General features: G+C 37.7%; 1 protein-coding gene across 4 annotated transcripts in view; it reads left to right on the plus strand.

Annotated features, from left to right (window-relative positions):
• Positions 1 to 20,780, plus strand: part of LOC134153137 (transducin-like enhancer protein 4) — a 105,257-nt gene extending 84,477 nt beyond the window's left edge. For all 4 annotated transcript variants that reach the window (XM_062598995.1, XM_062598996.1, XM_062598997.1 and 1 more), the window contains 13 exons: positions 6,189 to 6,308; positions 6,847 to 6,900; positions 7,578 to 7,730; positions 8,992 to 9,124; positions 9,362 to 9,555; positions 9,741 to 9,817; positions 13,412 to 13,661; positions 14,726 to 14,973; positions 15,895 to 16,042; positions 16,605 to 16,755; positions 17,076 to 17,152; positions 19,065 to 19,525; positions 19,971 to 20,780. In XM_062598995.1, coding sequence (XP_062454979.1) covers positions 6,189 to 6,308; positions 6,847 to 6,900; positions 7,578 to 7,730; positions 8,992 to 9,124; positions 9,362 to 9,555; positions 9,741 to 9,817; positions 13,412 to 13,661; positions 14,726 to 14,973; positions 15,895 to 16,042; positions 16,605 to 16,755; positions 17,076 to 17,152; positions 19,065 to 19,172 — 1,713 coding nt within the window. In that variant the 3' untranslated portion in view covers positions 19,173 to 19,525; positions 19,971 to 20,780. The remainder of the gene's footprint in view (positions 1 to 6,188; positions 6,309 to 6,846; positions 6,901 to 7,577; positions 7,731 to 8,991; positions 9,125 to 9,361; positions 9,556 to 9,740; positions 9,818 to 13,411; positions 13,662 to 14,725; positions 14,974 to 15,894; positions 16,043 to 16,604; positions 16,756 to 17,075; positions 17,153 to 19,064; positions 19,526 to 19,970) is intronic.
• The last annotated feature ends 738 nt before the right edge of the window (positions 20,781 to 21,518 follow it).

Raw genomic sequence — 21,518 nt, forward strand, 5'->3', positions numbered from 1 at the left:
TTGCTACTGCTGTCATATACATAATATGAACCCAGATAGGCCAATGAATTGACCCAGGAACATGTTTCTTACATTCTTTTCTGCTACCTGCTAAGTGGGAAGTTTCCCACCTTATACTCCTAGTTATTCATCAAAGTGATTTCAGTCTCACCCCTGACTTGTCAGAAGTAGCCGCACTTCATTTTTTGCATTTCCGATTTAAACATAAGGTTTTATCTCAAAAAGTTAAAGAGAGTGCCAAGTTGAATGCTGGAGCAATGCCTGAATCCCTAACTTTGGCTTTTATATTTTATGTATAACATTGGCATCAGTCAACCAAGCAGTGTTACTATCGGGTCATTTCCATGTGATGCATATTGTATCCCTTTTTATAGTTTCTTTTGTACTTTCAACAGACTTTATAACAGTAGTAATGTCATTCAGATAATTATATCATAATTGACCTTAGCCTTTAGCATCCTTGGCTTTTAGTGCAGTTTGCTTAATACTTCAGGATGGTCAATTATCTCATAATTCCCACTTTGTTGGGAATTACTGTTTTAATTATTATACTCCAAATACATCATTGTGGCAGAGTTGTAAAGTTACACTGGGGAATGGTCATACTCGTAAATGCTTTAAAGAGTTATTAGCTTCATCATGTGGGATGTCACTTGTAGTCATCATTTTTAACAGTGATTTAATTTAATTATTGCGTCATCTACTCAGGCTAGGTCTTCATCTGCAGGAGATAGCATATGGGGAGTTAGGGCTTTATAGGATTTGAGAACAGTCAGAAGATTGAACGGTCCGACCATATTGTTATTATTTTGGGTTTTTTTTTTACTGTGTTGCAGCATGAGTCATCTGTCTAAATGCAAGTAACTTTCAGTGGAAGTTGAGGTTAAAATGATGATAGTGATTCCTGGATTTTTCAAGCAATTTGAAATATTAATTATCCTGAGTAGACAGCATGCTGATGCTTGCATTGCTACTGGTGAGAATTTTATGACTTAATAAGAGGTTTATATTGTCTTCTTTATGATCATTTAATTTATGTGTACCTTCTACATAGAGCAACATCGGATGAGTGTTGGAGAGAAAATGCACCACTTTGTGAAAGTCTGAATGGTCTTTATGTTTTTTTTTTTAAAACACAATGCTCAACACTATACAAAATACAAAGTGAAGCATTGTGCTTCATGCTTTATAGTCTGGTGTAAAAGACCCTATATATTCAACACTAGAAATTGTTTCACTTCTTAAGCAAATTGTACGAACAAGGCAACATGTTCAGCCTTTCTATAAATGTATCCAATGAATGGGTTTTTGTCAGCATTTTGTGGTATATTTGGAATGAATAAAAATGTTCTACCTAAGCAGAAGATGAAAACCTAGTACATTTTGCTAAAACAGAAACTAAATATAACCCACTTTCATGAAATAGTATTCTTTTTTCCTGTGTTCCATCTAATTATTTATTATATGTGAGCAAAATTGGTGTTGGTTAATGGAAAAATGCTACTCTGTCTAGTAGATTAAAACAGTTTATTGACAAAAACAGCAGTATGAAAAGACTTTATTTCTCTGTAAATTGCAATAGTTACTAAAATGAGAATTCTGTCCCATTAAGTTACAGGCTTTCAAGACATAATGCTGAATCACTTAATTTCTCTAAGTAGCTGCCCTCTTCCAGCTTCTTAAAGGCAGCTGTTAGGAGACCATGGGTGTTTTAATCAAGGAACAGAGCAAAGTCTGACGGATAAATGCAATGCTTAGACAGAGGTTTTTGTGAGAAATCTGGGGATGTAAGTTTCTCTTGGAATATGTAGACTTACCTCCTCAAGGATATATTTGTGTGGGTACAGGATTCTATGTAGTAATCTGATACCAGTGGAAACCATGATGTCCAGATATTTCTCACTTGACAATACATTCTTAAAGTTGCTTACAGGCTGAACTGCTGTTGTAATCCGTAGTAGGAACTTGGTGCAGGTAATAATGCCCGTTGAACACTGAGATCAGTAAGGGTTAGGTACATTAGAAGATCTAGACCATAGCTTTTTGGCTAAGCACTGCATAACAATATCATTGTTATTTAGTGTAAGAGATAATTTTAGATATGTCAGCACCAGTCCCACAGATCCTGTGAAGGCAGAGATTTTTACATGGCATATACATTACATATTGGATAGAAAAAAAGCCGCTATGGCAGGAGTGTAGCTGGGTAACTGCAGCTCCCACGAAAGAAAAGTAAGAAGACAGTAAAAGTGAGAATGCTTAATTTGTCCTGTGGTAATTAATGCTTTAGGCAAATAATATTAGCCATAGTACACTAGCCAGATTCTGGTTTGGGAGGTGAAATTCTGCGTGCTTTCCCCACTCCACCAATTTGATGCCTCTCCCCGCCAGCAATCAATAGGTTAGTTGTCTGCATTTTTCTTCTAATGTAGGTGAGATACCAAGGCAAGATTTTTTCATATTGATACCAAGCCTGATCAGCCTTTGAAACAATAAAACTATTAAGCAGTAGACATTGCCCCAGTGTCCAATGTGGTGCTTATCCTTTATGTGCTAGTATAATTAACTACTTTATCATTCTAGTAGGGAGCTTTAATTTATTACTTTATTAAGCAGTGAAATCAAAGATTAAAGTGGTGTCTGTAGCACCTAGCTAACTAGATTGTGAAAAATGAAACTATATGGTTTCAAATTTATGGAAATAAATATTTCTATTTAACTAAGTGCAATAGTTTAATTCTTTAGACACCACTCTAATTTGTAGTTTACTGGTGATTATTTTTGTTTTAAGGCAAATTGCCTTCTGTATGGTGAAGTTGAGGAACAATGAATTGAATTCACATTACAAGCTACTACTTCCCAGTTGTAAATGAATATAAATGTAATAGGAATACACTGTTAAAATCTCTTGCAAAAGACTAGGCTATGCAATTACAGTAAACAAATACATTTCTCAAGCCATCAGTTCATTTAATGTTGCATTTCTACTTGACTCTTATTTTAAGGGCTTCTCAGCCTACTGTCACCACTGTCTCCAAATACATGTGTTGCCTATTCAGAGCAAACAATAGCACTTTTATTTATTTATTTATAGCATAATAGTTGCTTGTAATGGCCTGCTTTAAATGTAAATCAGCGAATGAATTTTAACATTTATTTGTGCAGCATAGGAAATCCTCATCTACTGTTTTACAGTGTTCGAAGAGAGAAGGATGAAGGAAATGGGAAAGACACAGGCTATATTCAGCACTAGCTTTTTTTTTTTTTTTTTTTTAATTACATTTCCCCTCAGCACTGTAGTGATTGACAGTCAAAAATAGACAAAAGATTTTTGCACTCGTTAGTCTGAACTGTTGCTAACAACAGTTGGAAATCTTAGAGAAGTGACGTGGAGACCAGGACCTTGGTGCTCTAATGTAGAGAAAATGTTTTCTCATCTGACTAGAGCAACAACCACAACTTAACTTCTGCGGTCAAGTGTTTTTATCCCTTACTAGAGGTTTGTGGTGTAATAGGTCAAGGGAAAGAAGTAATTCAGCAATAGCGATGGAGCAGAAGTTGCATAATATAAAATTTAATTTCTTGGTTACATTCTTGGTAGCAGCTGTATAGTAAGTTTAGGTATGCACTTGAACCAACAAAACAAATCAGTGTGGAATATTGTACAGTTTTATTTAAAGCAGCAGCTGGCCACATGCATGGAAGAGAACCCCAGAATTAGTGTTTCTGGATGAGAGGGAAGGGCTGAAATCCAGCAGTAAGGACTTACTTCATTACTTGTTTTTACTCTCTTATGTAAGCAGGGTATAGAGAGGGAAAGAGTCAACAGTAAATTTATTTCAGCTGAGAATTACTAGAATCTTCATTCCTATCAGTTCTAATCCTGCAAAATGTAGAGGGATAATGTAGTGGTTGTCACATCTGCTTTACATGCTGGAGATCCTGGGTTCAAGCCACAGTGGAACCAGCACCAGGAAATCTTTGGGAGCTTGGACTAGATGATCTCCAGAGGTCTCTTCCAACCTTACTGCTTCTGTGATTCTGTAAAATGCCTGCAAACATCCTTACTTCTATACCTTTAACCATTGACTTCAGAGTGAGATACATTTTAGCACATGCTTAAATGCTTTCTTGAATTAGGGCCAAAACCTGATTCTGTTGGTAGAATCAGTCCTAGAGGAAACTTAGGATCTTTCATTTCTTCCTGTGTACCTTAACTTCAGCAAGGCTTCCAACACTGTCTACCAGAACATCCTACTAGAGAAGCTCAGGAAGTGTGGGTTAGATGAGTGGACAGTGAGGTGGATTGAGAACTGGCTGAAAGGCAGAGCTCAGAGGGTCGTCATCAGTGCCGTGGAGTCCAGTTGGAGGCCTGTGGCTAGTGGCATCCGCCAGGGCTCAGGACTGGCTCCCATCCTGTTCACCTTCTTCATCAATGACCTGGATGAGGGGACAGAGTGCCTCCTCAGCAGGTTTGCTGATGATCCCAAGGTGGGAGAAGTGGCTGACACACCAGAGGGCTGTGCTGCCATTGAGAGAGACCTGGACAGGCTGGAGAGTTGGGCAGAGAGGAACCTCCTGAGCTTCAACAAGGGCAAGTGCAGAGTCTGGCACCTAGGGAGAAATAACCCTGGGCACCAGTACAAGCTGGGGGGTGACCTGCTGGAGAGCAGCTCTGCAGAGAAGGACCTGGGAGTGCTGGTGGATGACAAGTTGACCATCAGGCAGCAATGGCTGCTGGAAGGAATCAGGAAGGCCAATGGCTGCTTTAGGAAGACTGTTGCCAGCAGGTGGAGGGAGGTGATCCTGCCCCTCTCCTCAGCCCTGGGGAGGCCTCAGCTCGAGTCCTGTGTCCAGTTGTGGGCTCCCCAGGACAAGAGAGACATGGAGCTACTGGAGAGAGTCCAGCATAGGGCTACAAAGATGATCAGAGGGCTGGAGCACCTGCCCTATGAGGAACGGCTGCGAGAGCTGGGCCTCTTCAGCCTGGGGAAGAGAAGACTGAGGGGGGATCTGATCAATGTGTACGAGTACCTGAAGGGAGGGTGTCAAGGGGATGGGAACAAACTCTTTTCAGTTGTCCTGTGTGACAGGACAAGAGGCAATGGACAGAAACTGAACCACAGGAAGTTCCGCCTGAACGTGAGGGGGAATTTCTTCCCTGTGGGAGTGACGGAGCACTGGACCAGGTTGCCCAGAGAGGTTGTGGAGTCTCCTTCTGTGGAGCTCTTCAAGGCCCACCTGGATGCAACCCTGTCTAACATGCTGTAGATGACCCTGCTGAGCAGGGGCTTTGGACTGGATGATCTCCAGAGGTCCCTTCCAGCCTTACTGATTCTGTGATTCCTTGTTTCTATATCAAGATACAGACTCAACTAAGCTCTGGAAATAGGGTTAGAGTTGATAAATACTGCCTTTTTGGTTTAAAGAAGTAGAGTAGAATTGTAGGACAGTGCACAAAGTACAAATGATCTTCCTTTCTCACCTGTCTCTTCAGTGTGCTCTGTAATAACTGTTGCTCAGGAAAGGGCTGATGAACAAGGAGAGATTGCCAGAGCTGTTGTGTGGCTACCTGCCCTAAGCACCAGACCTCTTGTAATTGTATAAGGCATCAAAGTTAAATGAGTTAGATGTTTGTCTCCACTACTTTCTCCTGTTGCAAGACTATTCAGAACTTTGCTGCTATACGTACTAGAAATCTCTTAAGTGTTTGCTGGAGCATGACTTGATTTGAACAATCTTTGATGTTGTTCCTGATTTCCCACTCCCTGCCCTGAAATGTCAGTATTGCATTAAACCTACATATTCATTGAATGAACAAGCCAAAACCAGGCCAACATACAGTATTCGTAAAGTGGTCCAAAGTAGCTCTACTTTCATTCTGTTAACACTGCAGATACCAACTATTCAATGAAGCTGCAGATATCAACTATTCAGTGAGCTGCTAATTGCTATCCTTTATCTGTGTCTCTTGCAATGCATTGTGCACTCTCAACATTAAAAAAAAAAAAAATACTGGGTAGCCATCGCTGATTAAAACCCAAAGAGCTATCCATCAGAACAGCAATACAAGACATACTAGTTTAAGTTGTACTGAGGGATAGTGACAAGTGAACTACTGTTTTGAATGAGCATCTGATGACATTTTCTCTCTCTCTCTCTCCCCCCCCCACCACTTCTAACGGCAGAGCTCTTCTGTATCTCCATCAGCCAGTTTCAGAACAGCAGAAAAGCACAGAAACTCAACAGATTACTCTTCAGACAGTAAAAAACAGAAAACAGAGGAAAAGGAAATGGCAGCTCGTTATGTGAGTAAAATGTTTACATTTTGCATTGCTGATTTGTCTCCTCTTTAACTTTACCAATTTTCTACTATATATCTAATTTTAAATTTGCAGGTCAAAATTTAATAGGTACTTACTGTCTGCATCTATTATTATGCTGTGTGGAAGACTTAGATGCTCAGAATTTGTAGTATTTTTGACCATATTAATACAGAATGCCTGGAGGCAGGTGACAAGCATTGAGCTTTTGGCTAGAACTCTGGAGTATTGCTTGGTTCTGCTTCTCCGTACTTTTGGAGAAGTATTTTCATCATCTGTCTTCATTCACTTATGTGAAAACTAGGAAGAATGCTACAGCTGTGACACCTCTTGAAAAGAAGCAGTAGAGGAGACCTAAATATAACTTTATTAGCACATAAAGCTAGGTAAAAGTAACGATTATATTGCATAGCGATGAGCAGCTGTGTATTTCATTGGACTTTTTCCTTATACTTAAGTTACTTCACATATTATGTAATGAATTACATATTTAATTTTTGCACATTGTGATTTATCATTGCAGGACAGTGATGGTGAAAAGAGTGATGACAACTTGGTAGTTGATGTTTCTAATGAGGTAAATGTAATGCTATTTTGATACCTTATAGTAGCAAGGGGTGGGGTGGGGGGCAGGTATTCAGTGATTTCCATGCATATTAGATATATGAATAAGAGTATAGTCTTTGTGTTCACAAAGGAGCTTGAAATTCCTGAGGGAATCTAGTCGGGTCGTCTTTCTTTAGAAAACAAATCAAATCTGTAACCCTTTTTCTCTACAAAAGAGTTTTTTTTTTTTTTTTTTTTTTTTTTTTTTGCACAAACCAAAAGTCTACTTTGAGATATTTGAAGCCAACCTAGCACAGCAGATAGGATGCTGCTTGTAGTGGTACCTTTGTTTTCTTTCACTCTGGTCTTGACTTCATTTGTGAACCTAATTAGAACCACCAAGTATCTCAATTTGCCACCTGAAAAACGAAAATTACTAATCTATTTCAATATTTGAAAGCTTTTAATGTTATTTTTCATGACTAATAGTGTTCAATTTTAAGATCTTTAAAAAATAGTTTTCTTGGAATATCCACCTCGATTTTACGATTTTATCATTAAATCAGTTACAGATTGAATGAACAATGAACCTTTTAGGACAGATCTTCACTCCAAAGCGTAAATTGCCTGAAGATAAACATTAGTTGCTACTATGTTGTGGGTTTTTTTTTTTTTTTTTTCCTACTAACCTTTGTTGTTGATGTTTAGGATCCTTCCTCTCCCCGGGGAAGTCCAGCACACTCTCCACGGGAGAACGGCTTGGACAAGGCTCGAATGCTGAAGAAAGATGCACCAATTAGTCCAGCATCTATTGCATCCTCCAGCAGTACTCCTTCCTCCAAATCCAAAGAACTTAGCCTTGTAAGTGCCTCTGAATGCTCATCACCTGTGATAATATGATGAAACACACATTAACCAAATTCATATCTGGGCACAGTTTGGATTTCTAAAGCTATCAGTATCAGGTATGAAAAATCAGGCGTAAAATTTTTTCTATTTCTGTTTTGAGGAAATTTAATGAAACACTAAGAAGAAAGACCATTGTCTTTTTTGGGATGGGGAGAGATTATTGTAACTGATGATGTGGACAGATGATGGATGTTTTGCTCTGAGGGATGTTTTTCTCCTCCCCATATGAAAAACTGTCATTCTGTGGATAAATATGAGTATAGAGGGGTTCCTTGAGCTATTTTGTTGTGCTATGGTTTGTAGCAAATTCAGTTCCCTGCTTGGATGTGATTTGGTTGTTAGCTTTGTTTGAATTACCAGGCCATATACAACAGCGATAATTTTTATTTTCTATCTAAAAAGTAATCTGTCATTTACAAGAGCCTTCCTTGACTTGCGTTACAAATCACAATACAAAGAAGAGCTGCCTCCAAGTTGGGGGTGTTCTTGCTTGTCCTGTTTGTGGCTGTAGTTAATCACATTTCTAACTGCACCATAACTCTTGTCATAGTTCTTTGCAGGTCAGGGAACATGATCACTTAAAAGAAATAAAATAAATAAAGTAAATAAAAAAGAAAAAATGTTAAATGATGGTATTGCTTAGGACAGGTGATGGAATGACAGGCTCAGACCCAGGAGTCAGTTGTCTGTTGGATAAACAAGCTTCTCGCAAGAGTGGCATTGTGTAGTTCCTGACTTTATACCCATCACTGCCTACAGCCCATGTTATCAGCACCACATATGGGGATGAGTTCTTGATTGGTTGTGAGTTTTCTTTTGCTCTTCCTGTCCACCAGGCAGTGGTTTCTCTCAGAAGCTCATAATGTGAACAGGTCCGTTAAGAACAGACTGAGACCACCAACAAATTTTGCATATGCTGCCAATATAATTGTCAGATGGTAATAATTTTCAGTTATTGACTTTATTCTGAATCATATTGTAGACCCAAATGAGGAAAGTTATGAAGGCTATAGTTGATTCCCGGAACTATTCTGTCCTTCTAAGTGTCTCTACATGCTTCTCTTCATTGCCACTGACTATTAAAGCCAAAACCCAGGTTTTGCTAATCACACCATACTCTAGCTGTCATCCACTCTCTTTCCAGCCACAAGTTAAGAAGCCAGAAAGTAAGATAACTGATTTACTATCTTTCGTGATCTTTTTTGATGATTAGAATGAGAAATCTACCACACCTGTATCTAAATCAAATACCCCAACTCCACGGACTGACGCTCCAACTCCAGGCAGCAATTCCACTCCAGGATTGAGGCCTGTACCTGGCAAGCCTCCTGGTGTTGACCCACTAGGTTAGTATCAATAAATTCAAAACTATATTAAGCCATAACCGTTCATCCCTGAAAAATTTTCTCTTTAAATCTACAGTCACAAAGCTGTATATTACAGCTGCTTAAACTGAATGCTGAGCTAGTTCTTCAGCATTTTAACACAGTGTTTCAATACAGCTTTTTTTTTTAATGCTTGCCAACTATATTTGATCTGTCTGTGTTTGGCTGCCTGTGTAACTTTTTGTTTGCCCTCTATAGCTTCAGGTTTAAGGACGCCTATGGCAGTGCCATGTCCTTACCCTACTCCATTTGGGATTGTGCCACATGCTGGTATGAATGGTGAGCTGACCAGCCCAGGAGCTGCCTATGCTGGTCTACACAACATTTCCCCTCAAATGAGCGCAGCAGCGGCAGCAGCGGCAGCAGCTGCAGCTTATGGGAGATCTCCAGTGGTAAGTGTTTGCCATTAATACATTTAAGCTTGAGAACATTATGATAAATATTTGACCTGCAAGGTTAAATCTGATTCATTTTGTTTGTAAATTGCGGAGTAGGTTGGGAGGATATGGTCTAAATTGTCTTATTTTGCATAACTATTTTTAATACAGCAGTTTGTTTTGCTTGGGGAAAACTGCAGGTTGGTTTTGATCCTCATCATCACATGCGAGTCCCAGGCATCCCTCCCAATCTCACAGGCATCCCAGGAGGAAAACCGTGAGTATCAAACATTCAACTTTACAGTTAATCATCTATTGAAGTTGTGTTCCCCTGCCAAGTGGAATTCCCCTTAGCTCCTGAAAATTACTGTAGGAATAAATGCAGCCATTTAGCAAGGGAAGGAAAAACACTGTTCAATCTTAAAATTGTATTTGTAAATTTGTTTTGAAGAGTAATTGCAGCTGACAAGTACTGGGTGGTATAGAATGAGAGGGGACGGTGATAAATGCAGAAGGGAGCTGAATTTCTGGGTGTTGCATGTTGAATTTGTCTGGTTGGTTTAATAAAGAAATACAAAATGGAATGGGATCTCTGCTTTCGATCTCTGCTGTACTCTGCCTCTCAGATTAAGAAATAATTTCTTTGTTCACAAAAGCCTTGCAATAACTTGCAAACTTATCAGCTGCTATATACAGCAGTGGGCAGAGAAGGGAACACTGAAGTGTTTTGTTTGGTTGAAAATACTGGAAAGAATTATGGTATCATAATCTTCAAATCATCCTTGAGAGAACTGACCTTAAAAGATGACCTTTCTACCAGACTTTGCTTGTTGTGAGCCTAGGAAAAGAAATTAAACAGATATGAAGATCTCTTGCACTCCTCTTGAGTTAGAGAGGACAGAAAAAAAAAAAAAGATGCAAACTGTATCGATCCAGATTCTGTGTAAGGGTCCTCAAGTTCCACTTCTTGTATGACACTCTCAAGAAACTGACCAGCTAATATTGGAGGATTTGAAGGGCAAGGGATGTAGTTTGTGCCATTCCTTATTGTTGAGGAGGGAGTGGGTGGAATATTCACACACCTGCATACATGTAAATAAATGCATACATTTGCCTGCCTGTGTGCTTGCAAACAAACAAGATTAAAACATGTCATGGGAAAAGTGATCGGTCCTAATTCCTGTAAGTTTTCTTAAATGAATATATCATACAGATCATAGCCTCCATCCCTCTCTTTCAATTATCAGCACTGTTTATCACCTCTGTTTGCTCTTCTGCTAGGTACTCTGCCCTAGCATATGTTTGCATAAGATCATTTTGGAACTTGATATAAAGTTTCTGGGATCAGGTGTTTGGATTAAAAATTCTGCATGGCAGAGATCTTCATCCTTCACATGCAATGGGCACATAGAAATTTCCAGACAAAATGTTCAAATATTCTTAATATTCAAGCTCATCCTTGGTGGATACAGTGGTCCAGAAAAGGTGACCTACTCTGCTAGGCTTTGCTTGTCGTGACTTTCACCTGGAAAATTCTACAGATTTGGAAACCACCCTACTTTCATCTCCTCTGAGTTAGAGAGGAGGAAAAAAAGATGATACTATGCAAATTGAAACCAAGCCAATCAAAGATGTGTTGCATTTCAAAGAACTCTGAGCTGCATTAACATATTGATGACTGTTTTAAACTACAGTTGTAGCTAAACGTTTGTCAGCTGTAGGGATTGAAACCTTTGAAATCTATGGTCATTTTATCATGATTGCATTGATTTCTAACATGACATATTTTTCACAGCTATCATTTGGAATTGTTGCTCTCTAATTTACTCTTCCCTTAAAACAAAAATTGTTTAAATTCTGCACCCTGTTGAATGTTTGCTGAAATGAAATAAGTAGCATGTAGCCCATCAGGGATCTAGCTGCCTAGTATCTTGTTGTCTAGTTTTGAAATACATCAAAAACTTGAGGACAGTACAATACATTCATAGAAGAGTTAACTAATACAAGAAGAAGGAAAAAAATCATCAGATGTTTATAGTGTTAGATATTTGTAAGATATTTAGAATACTTCAAATAAGCCACAAGTAGAAGCCACAGTTTAATCACAGGTGCTGGAAAGGTTAAATGAACAGAATGAGAATAATGTTGTCACAGATCACTTCAGAACTGAATTTTCTTTTTGTAGTTGTTCAAATATATTCCCTATGTACTTTTTAAGCATGGTAAAAATCCCTGTGGCTAATGAAAATATTGTATGGTCAGCATGGCTCTGCAGAGAGTGACTGTAACTTTTTACCGAAATTAGAAAGTATGATAAAAAATTCTGCTTGTTTTGTTATAGATTTCAGGTCACCACCTGCCTCTTTTTTTTAGTGCCCTCACTTCAGGAAAAGAAATTAAGGAGATAATGAAAAAGATTTCAGATTTCTGTAGTGGTAATTGAACTCAAAATTCCACTCAGTATAGACAGTTTGCTGCCTCTAACAACCACAGATGTCTGTCCTACTCTTTTCTGAATGTGCTTAATGTCAAAAAATGGAGACTGATGGTATAATGTGTCACTCAGACCTGCCAGAATAAGAAAGAGAGGGCAGGCTTAGGAGAAAGTGAAAAATGTGAAAATATGGTTGTATTTTATCCTGGTGAAAATTATTTTTCTAATATTAATACAATGTGAATCTTAAATAACAAATGAATTGTCTACCTTCTTCAATGACTTATAAGCAGCAATTAAGGAAACAATCTTTCTAAGTATCCTGATCAAATGATAAATTTTTATGAACTGTTCTTACCTTCGCTATTGTGACAATGGATTTTCATCAGTACTGCTGTGATTTTTTTTTAGGTCTAAGGAAATTAAAGCCTTCCATTAAGCACATGTTTGTATGTGTAGGTGAACCCTTGTATAAGGCTTGTGCTCTGGAATAGATGTAATGTGTCAGGGAGCATCTAAGAACAAGACAATTTCACAACCTAAGTGTTCTCCCTGGAAAATATTTTGAGATGAAGCTGTTGATAGGTTATTCACAGGTGGCATAACTGGCAGTCACACAACACATTCTTTCTCAGTGAGAGTCCTGATTCTGGCAAGAGAAGCTGGGATTTGTGATTGTTGTGTCAGTTCCTAAAATAAAAGAAAGAAAGAACGAAAAATCCCAGAAGGAGTTAAAAATCCCAGTGTTTTTGCTAGTCTGTCGTATCAGATGTCAACAAGCATGCTTTGAGGACTTAACTCCTTGACAGCAGTGATTTCAGCACACCCTTACATACAGCACAAGGCAGTTTCCCTTGAGCCATGTGGGACCCTTGGTAGCTTAGGCAGCTTGGCATTGCTCCGGCACCCACATGCTTGCTAAAGTTCACACATTAGAGTGAATAAAAGAACACCCAAATGTCCCCAGGAACTTGGCACCCCGTAATGTTCTGCAACAGCCAGCTTACTATTTCTGCCTTCCCAGGGAGCCCTGATCTGATCTTCCTTCCCTTCTCTGTATGTGATACTCTCTCATCATGTTTGAGAATAGTGACATGTATCCTTGCTCATGCCAGAAATCATAGCTGTGTGAGTTGTAAAAGCTCATTTGATTGGTGGATAGTCCTTGACTTGCCACATCAAAAGGAAAAGTACCCAAGTGCATGTTTTAGTATCCAGACTTCAGATACCTAAGTAATTTTGCTCTTCAAATTAGTGTAAAAACTGCAAAAGGCAATACGTGCACAGTGTGAATTGCTATGGTGGAAAATAGCAGGCTGTTGGTCTGTATACACAAGTACTACGCACACATCTTGTTCTCTTTTCTTAAAAAGACTTGAAGAACAACTTAAATCAGTGTCCTTCCCCTCTCACTTCTCTTTTTTTTTTTTTCACCAGAGCATATTCATTTCATGTAAGCGCAGATGGTCAGATGCAGCCTGTACCTTTCCCTCCTGATGCCCTCATCGGTCCAGGAATCCCTCGCCACGCTCGTCAGATCAACACTCTGAACCACGGGGAAGTCGTGTGTGCAGTTACTATCAGCAACCCCACGAGACACGTGTACACGGGTGGGAAGGGGTGCGTCAAAGTCTGGGATATCAGCCACCCTGGCAACAAGAGCCCTGTCTCACAGCTGGACTGCCTGGTAAGTGAACAGCTATATATGACAGTGGAAGAAGGTAGCAGGTTGTGTTAAGATTGAAATTATACTGTTAAGGTACAAAAGCAGTGGCTATCTGAGTGCTTTCATTGATATCAAAGCTTAATCTTCCATTTGTAGTTTTATTGTTTCTTCCAGAATGGAGTTTGAACTATATTTGCACTTTTCTCCTCACAATGAATCAAAACATCCTTCATATCTTAAAATTATATAGGTAAGGGGAAAGATCAAAGACAGCACAGCAGATATTGTTTATAAACTTTGACATTTGTTGGCAATCTTAAAGCTTGATGTCCTATCATGCTAAGAATTACTGTCTTACAGCTTCATTCTCAGAGAATATTTGAAACTTGTGTCACATATTTTGTGCCTTTGTATGTGTGAATGCATTGCCCTATCTTAATGTGACAATTAAAAATATCCTTGAGTTTTATTTGCAAATTATTTGAATGTGCTAACAAGATGAACCATTGTTAGTAGCTTTTTTTGTCATTTACCAGTTCTTGGTAAGATGTTGCTTCTTGTTATAGAGGCTGTTAAATGAGAACTGTGTAGCACGTGTAGACATATAATGAATTGCTACACAAATTGCTACACAAATGAAGAAAATTGCCCAAATATTTTCCTCTGACATTTCCTAGATGGTGGCAGGAAGTCTCATTGCAACAGAGGGGGAGGTGTGCAGGGAATTTGGTACTCTCCCATGCTGAGAGGTTAATGTACTGAAATAAACAGAGTACAAAAACATAACTTTCTGTAGAAGCTGTTGAATGCAGCTATTTTGAGTTGTTTGAAGTTGGGTTCTGATCTTTGCATTTTGATGCTAATTAAGATTAAATATCTCTCACTACTGAATTTTGTAGATCAAGTTTAAGCACTTCCCTAATGTCATGTAATTTTCTGGCATTAATACACTTTATCATTGTCATAAGTATAAATGGCTCATTAAAACGAGGAGAGAATACAATACTTTTATGGATTTCTGCTCTCATGTTAATGCTGTTTTCGTTTCCTCACGAGTAATCTCTTGATGGCTTCTGTCTCCCCAGAACAGAGATAACTACATCCGTTCCTGCAGATTGCTCCCAGACGGCCGCACCCTGATTGTTGGTGGGGAAGCCAGCACATTATCAATTTGGGACCTGGCAGCTCCAACTCCCCGGATTAAGGCAGAGCTGACATCTTCTGCTCCGGCTTGCTATGCTCTAGCTATCAGCCCCGATTCCAAGGTCTGCTTCTCTTGCTGTAGTGATGGGAACATTGCAGTGTGGGATCTGCATAACCAAACTTTAGTAAGGTAGGATGGCAGAACTGGATCATTATATTGTGAAGAATTAATTAGATATGGCATTACATGCTCTTCTGCTTAAATATGCTCTTGTCTTAGTGGTATCAACGTAACTACATTCAGTATTTCATCACTAGGTAATAACCATGGTAATATCTTGATAAGATTATATATGATTGTTTATAGGTTTTGAGACTTTCATAATTCCAGGCCCATCAAGCAGTCCCAGAACCATAATTGCCTAAGGTCAGCTGGTGTTGACATTGCTGGGAGTTCTTCAGAGATGGATTCCTTTGTTTCCATGCATTACACTGTGCTCACACGCCATTCTCTTTAATCAGTGCTCTAGCAAGCATGTCTTGGGTAAACGTATGTAGATCACTGCATAGCACACTTCAGCGTCTTGGGAATATGAGTTGCTGCTCTACACCGATATACAGATAGCTAGGAGCCAGTAATACAAAGCTTCTGTATACATTACTGCACTATGAAATACAGTATTTTAATATTACATGTAAAGATGGGCTTTTACCAGCTGATGCTTCCATTTAGACTGTTCTGTTCTAAACCTTGCCATCTTAAAGCAAGTGAATTTTGACTACCGTGCTGCATTCCTTCATGTAGGATGTAGTATTTCCTGTCAAATGAACTATATCACACAGTCAGCAGCAAAGATCCCCAGGATATCTGACCCTGAATGTGTGCTTCCAGAAACCAAATTACTGCTCAGCTGTCTGGCCTGATTACTTTATAAATTCATCACAATATTCACATGCTTGTCTCAGGAATTTAACCTGAAATTGTTCTTAGAATCTATGTTCAGTTGTCTTTAATGAATATGTGTACAAAGCTGAGAAAGAGGTATTCTGAGTACGTGCTCAGAACTGACTGTTTCCAATGTGAGAATGTGTCTTCTTTTGCTGTTTTCAGGCAATTTCAGGGCCACACAGATGGAGCCAGCTGTATTGACATTTCTAATGATGGCACTAAACTCTGGACAGGAGGCTTGGACAATACAGTCAGATCTTGGGACCTCAGAGAAGGGAGACAGCTACAACAACATGACTTTACATCACAGGTTCAATCTCAGAAGCTTTGACATGTTAAAAAAAAATCTGTTGTGGTTTTCTAAAACACATACTTTTTTGAAAAAGCAGATTGAAAGAGAAATCCAAAAGAATTTTTCACTTAGTCTCACACTCTTTTTTTTTTTTAATATGACAGCTAAACATCTTCCTGGATTATGACTGTTTGACAAATTAGTACTTTTCCCATGAGAACAGTCGAGAATCGTTCTGGTAAAAGAATTGCCAGATTAAAGTGTTCCTTTGCACAATCTGTTACCATTTTTGTAGATCCTTGTTCAAAAATATTTTACAAAAATATTTTTAAATGCTGTCAGATAAGCTAGGACATTAACTTTTATAGCTTGATTCAGTGCTTTATTATTAGTTTTAATTGAGCTTTGTTTACAGGAACTAATTTATGTTGATTACCCTAGTAATTGGATTAGCATGTTTTTAAAACTGTATAGCAGACCAAAATGTGTTTTTGCATGGTGTTAACAGTGAAGCAGAGTTGGATTTGAATAGCTTAGGCTCATTCCATACTGATTGAAGCATGTGCTGTGCTAATTCCAGATCTTCTCGCTGGGCTATTGTCCAACTGGTGAGTGGTTGGCAGTGGGAATGGAGAACAGTAACGTTGAGGTGCTGCATGTTACTAAACCGGACAAGTATCAGCTGCATCTTCATGAGAGCTGTGTGTTGTCGCTCAAATTTGCTCATTGTGGTAAGCAAAGCTTTCTTTGCCAGTGTTTTCTCTCCTGAGAAATTTATTCAATATGACTTTTTAATAAAAACTGAGAAATTTAAAAACTAAATGTTAAGTATCAAAATTTAAAAATATTTTTTTAAAAAAAATCCTTGACTGCCTTTTAGTTCAAACTACTTATGATTGAACATTTTATTTTAACCAGATGAGGAAATGATTATTTTTTTGAAATAATTTTCATTAATATGTGGATGAATTGCTTTTATCATTAATCTTTTTCTCAGAGTGCATTCTTTGAAAACAAAACACAACTATAACACTGAAACAATCTGTTGCAGGCAAATGGTTTGTAAGCACTGGAAAAGATAACCTTCTTAATGCCTGGAGAACACCTTATGGAGCCAGTATATTCCAGGTAATAATCTCCTAAAATCTGGTTTTCACTTTGCAGTGCAGTAGAGCTACAGTTCTCAGCATCCGCCATTAGCTTAAGGAATTCTTAAGTGGAAATTCTTGGATCATTATTATGTTCCTTTAAGATTTTGTCTGTAATTAAAGAGGCATAGACTTTTGTGTGTGTATTAATTCTTATCATGAAGTAACCCATTACTCTGAAATATTTTTAATACTCTTCTTTCTGAGCCTGTAATATAGCATCCAAGTCATGTGATTATCTTATCATTTATTGAAGGTCCAAAATATAGCTAAAATAATGAAAGATACATTTGACATGTTGAGGATACAAATTAAGGCTAATCAATACTTTCTTACAGTTTGTATGTTTGAAGTATGTGGATAAATAACATTAAAGTGTCATACTTTGTATTAACACTGCAAAGTCAGTAGATTATACAGGTGGACTCTTGAGCTGAAGACCTGATCCTTACAGAAGAGTCCTATCAACTGTAACTAGAAGTCATAACCTTTCTCTAATCTTTAATCCCTCTATGCACACTCTTATGCCCTGCTTTGGTTTGAAAGGTGCGTTGTATATTTTGTGGTTTTGCTGGTGGATGACAGGGATTTAGGAGAAGAATGTTGTGGAGATAGTAAAAGCTATACTGAATAGATTCATAGCTTCTAATTAAAAGTTGGGTTTTTTTAGTAGTGTTCTTTAGTGAGGCCTCAAGTTCTTACTAGAACTTCAGTTCCATTAAAGAAGAATGAGATTTTCAGAATATCCCTCTCTTCTTCGTCATACAGTTACCTCTATGTTGGGAATTTCTTGAACTATGTTAATCCTGATGTTGTGGGTTAAAAGCTCAGGTATCCACTGCACTGAAAACTGTATTGTCTCTGTCTTTTGGGACAGTGCAGTTCGCTTTGGCAAGAGAAATCTGAAGCCTGAGCTTTCTTAGTGGAAAGTATTCTGCAACAAGCTTCCACAGAATACCTGAATAATCCTTCCAGAAATTCTTCCTTAGAACTATATAATTCCCCAGTGCAGCTTTCTTAATGAGGGGCAGAGAAAGAAAATGTTGTGCTATGCAGTAGAGGTTTCCTTGCAGGATCTTAGCATGATTGGGAAGTATTTAACTCTTGCAGTGAAGGGCAGAATATCAGATGTGGTCACAAATGTTATATAGAGAAAACATGCACTAAAACTGTAAGTAAAATGCAACAGCATGCATGCACGCATACACATCATCCCAGGAAAGATCCATCTCTATGTTGATAGAAAAGCTGGAGGAGATAAAGCTACTGTAACTTTTCTGTTTACTTGCTGTATTCTGTTGCTTATGCTACAATGGTGTCTTTTCATATTTGCATCCTCCCTGGAAAAGTAAATTCCTTTGTGCAAGAGTTTTTTGTTTTGTGTGGGAGAAATAGTGATAGGAGATGTAGTTATATCTGTAAAATCTTTGTTTTGTGCATATGCGTAGGTTGTGCTTTGTAGTGCTTCTCCGTAAGAATTTCTGGATTAAAACAGAAAAGAGAAGGAGGAAGAAGAAGGTGGCTTTTGATTCATTCTAATGCGAAGACTAACTTGTAAACTTTTAATAAATACTCATTTCTTGTAAAGCGTATAGAAGGGACTGCTTGTTTTTGTTTGATTGATAGGTTAGCTGCAGTTCCATAGCATTAAATAAAACATTCACTTCCTTTTCTGCTGCCCTTTTTTGTTGCCATAGAGCTTTAGGTGAGACAAACTCGGAGAAATGACTTTGTAACAAAAGCTGCCAACCTTTTGCTTTAAATCTACAGTGGAGATATTTAAGTTTTCCATTGCATTCCCACTCCGTAAGGTCTTCTGATTAATCTTCCAGTCCCTTTATGGATTAAAAAGAATTAATTTATATATATATTTTTTTCTTTTTTTCTTGTAGTCCAAAGAATCCTCCTCTGTGCTTAGCTGTGATATCTCTGTGGATGACAAATACATTGTCACTGGTTCTGGGGACAAGAAGGCTACAGTCTACGAAGTTATTTATTAGCAACAAATCTGAAAGCAGACAGGATTCTTTCTCGTAGCACTTTGCTGTATATTACTTTTTTTTTCTTTTCTTTTTTTTCCTTTTTTCCCAAACTGAGAACTTAAATGCTCATCACAGTTATGGAATTTATTTTTTCCCTTTTATCTTGCTATTGAATTGTGAATGCTGATTAAGAACTTGTGATACCAAATCATCAGATATCTACTTGGAAGAAGATGAAATAAGTATACTTAACAGTGAACTTGACTCTTTAATTATGTATTATAGCTGTAATCTATTTATTTTGTTTAAAGAAGACTTTCTAACAATGAACTGACTAAATAAAGCTGTCTCGCCCTGCTTTGGTTTGAAAGGTGCGTTGTATATTTTGTGGTTTTGCTGGTGGATGACAGGGATTTAGGAGAAGAATGTTGTGGAGATAGTAAAAGCTATACTGAATAGATTCATAGCTTCTAATTAAAAGTTGAGGTTTTTTAGTAGTGTTCTTTGGTGAGGCCTCAAAATATTATTATTGTATAATTATTTGTTGAGGAGATGCTTTAGTTTATTTTAGACAGGCTTGAAAATTTAGGTAATTGCAACCTATAGCCAATGATTTACATGCCTGTGATGAATGGCAAGTTCAGTTTGCATCTAAATTAAATATCTTTTATGAGAATATGCCAATTTATTTATTCCAATGTCAATATAGCATCTTCTGAACAGATCTATTCTCAGTGTTTTTCTATTGATGAATGTAAAACATTTTGGTGTCAATGTAGCTTTTTTAATATAACACCTCTCTTTGTTGTATTGTAGAGAGAAGTACAATAAATTGCCTCAAAGAATCATCTTTATTACTTCTGGACACTTTTGCCACATTTCTTTGAAAAGGGGATATATGTCTTTGGGCAATTTTTCAATTACAAGAGATTATGAAAAATATTTGATATATTCATTGGAAACTGCACTGAAATAAGAATGGATTCCTACCACTATACAAACTACAAAAGCAAGGACCTCTGAGGTAGGATTTACAAGAGCACTCATTCTGAAGTACAAAAAAAGAATGGATTCTCACTTGGAAAAGGACTTGCTTTGTTTGCCACCGGTTCAGTCCAAGCCTTGATTGGATGTCCGCAAAATGGGCTTAGGCTGAACTATTGTGCCAGAGACATTGTGTTATCTTTTTATGTTGTTGTTGTTGCTGTTAAACTATGATCTGTGACTTTTTTTTTGAATGCTTTAAAAAAATCTTTTAAGTCTGTGGATCTGCTGATGTACAGTGCCTTTGCTGCTATGGATCAAAATCAAAAGACCCGTGTAGATAAATCTTATTGTATAAGTAGAAGATTACTTAATTTCATACTAGAAATGGATTGATGCTGCAAGTTAAAATGGACTGTTCATTGAAGTTCCAAATGTGGTAGCAAAAAATGGTGTCTTAAGTGCTTAGTGTTTGATGTCATTAACAGTTTCGTAATACTCTACAGTGTAGAAAGATTTTGATACTAAACTGTGTCGTTGTACATAGTTCTAATGCATTGTATTGACCACCAGTACTTCTATAATGGTAGATCATTGTTTGTGCGTTCAGACTTTTAAGCATTAAACATAAGTAACTTCTAAGATGTATTTTTCTAAATTTTTTCCTCACCACCTCTACTACATCCTTTTAACATATCCTAATTTCTGTGCAGAGTGCAGTTCATTATAAGGTGAGCTGATGTGCAGTCAGGGAGCATACCACTATGGATGTTTTGAGATTGTATCATTGAGAGGCAATGCGCGTTTTTACACAAATTTTTCCGGCAAAAATCAATTAATTTAGGATTTCTCAAGTTATTTGACTGCAGTTTTTCTCAGCTCCCAGAGGTATCAGCTACAAGACTTCAGCCATACCACTTAAGAGTTACTGCCTCCCATTTGTGTATTTCTCACCTAATACAATGCTTGTGTTGTCTTATATCTCAGTGAAAGTGAAATTTGGAATAATTCTTGCTCTGTGGCCTACCAAAGCATGTAGAGCCCCATGGGATACAGAACTAGACATTGTCCTGGAATATAGCACAAGGGTTTCCTCATCAACTTGATAGAAAACCTTTTAATATCAGTAAAAAGATTTCTCTTGACTACAGTAGGTTGTAGGTTAAGAATTTATCTCAGCTTCCATTTGGTTAAAACACAGATTAAAATGATTTAGGGAAAGTGAATTTAGTTCACTATTCAAGAGGAACAAAGTTTTGCTCTGTGTAATGAGAAATGGAAAACAAAAAACTAAGCAGAATTGGAATTAAATCCTCTTCATGCAACCAATATCTGAAAAGAGACATTGTCCATATTGGAAGTTCTTAGTCGTATCAACCT

Source organism: Rhea pennata, chromosome Z, assembly GCF_028389875.1.
Source record: "Rhea pennata isolate bPtePen1 chromosome Z, bPtePen1.pri, whole genome shotgun sequence".
In the NCBI taxonomy this organism is placed as follows: Eukaryota; Metazoa; Chordata; class Aves; order Rheiformes; family Rheidae; genus Rhea; species Rhea pennata.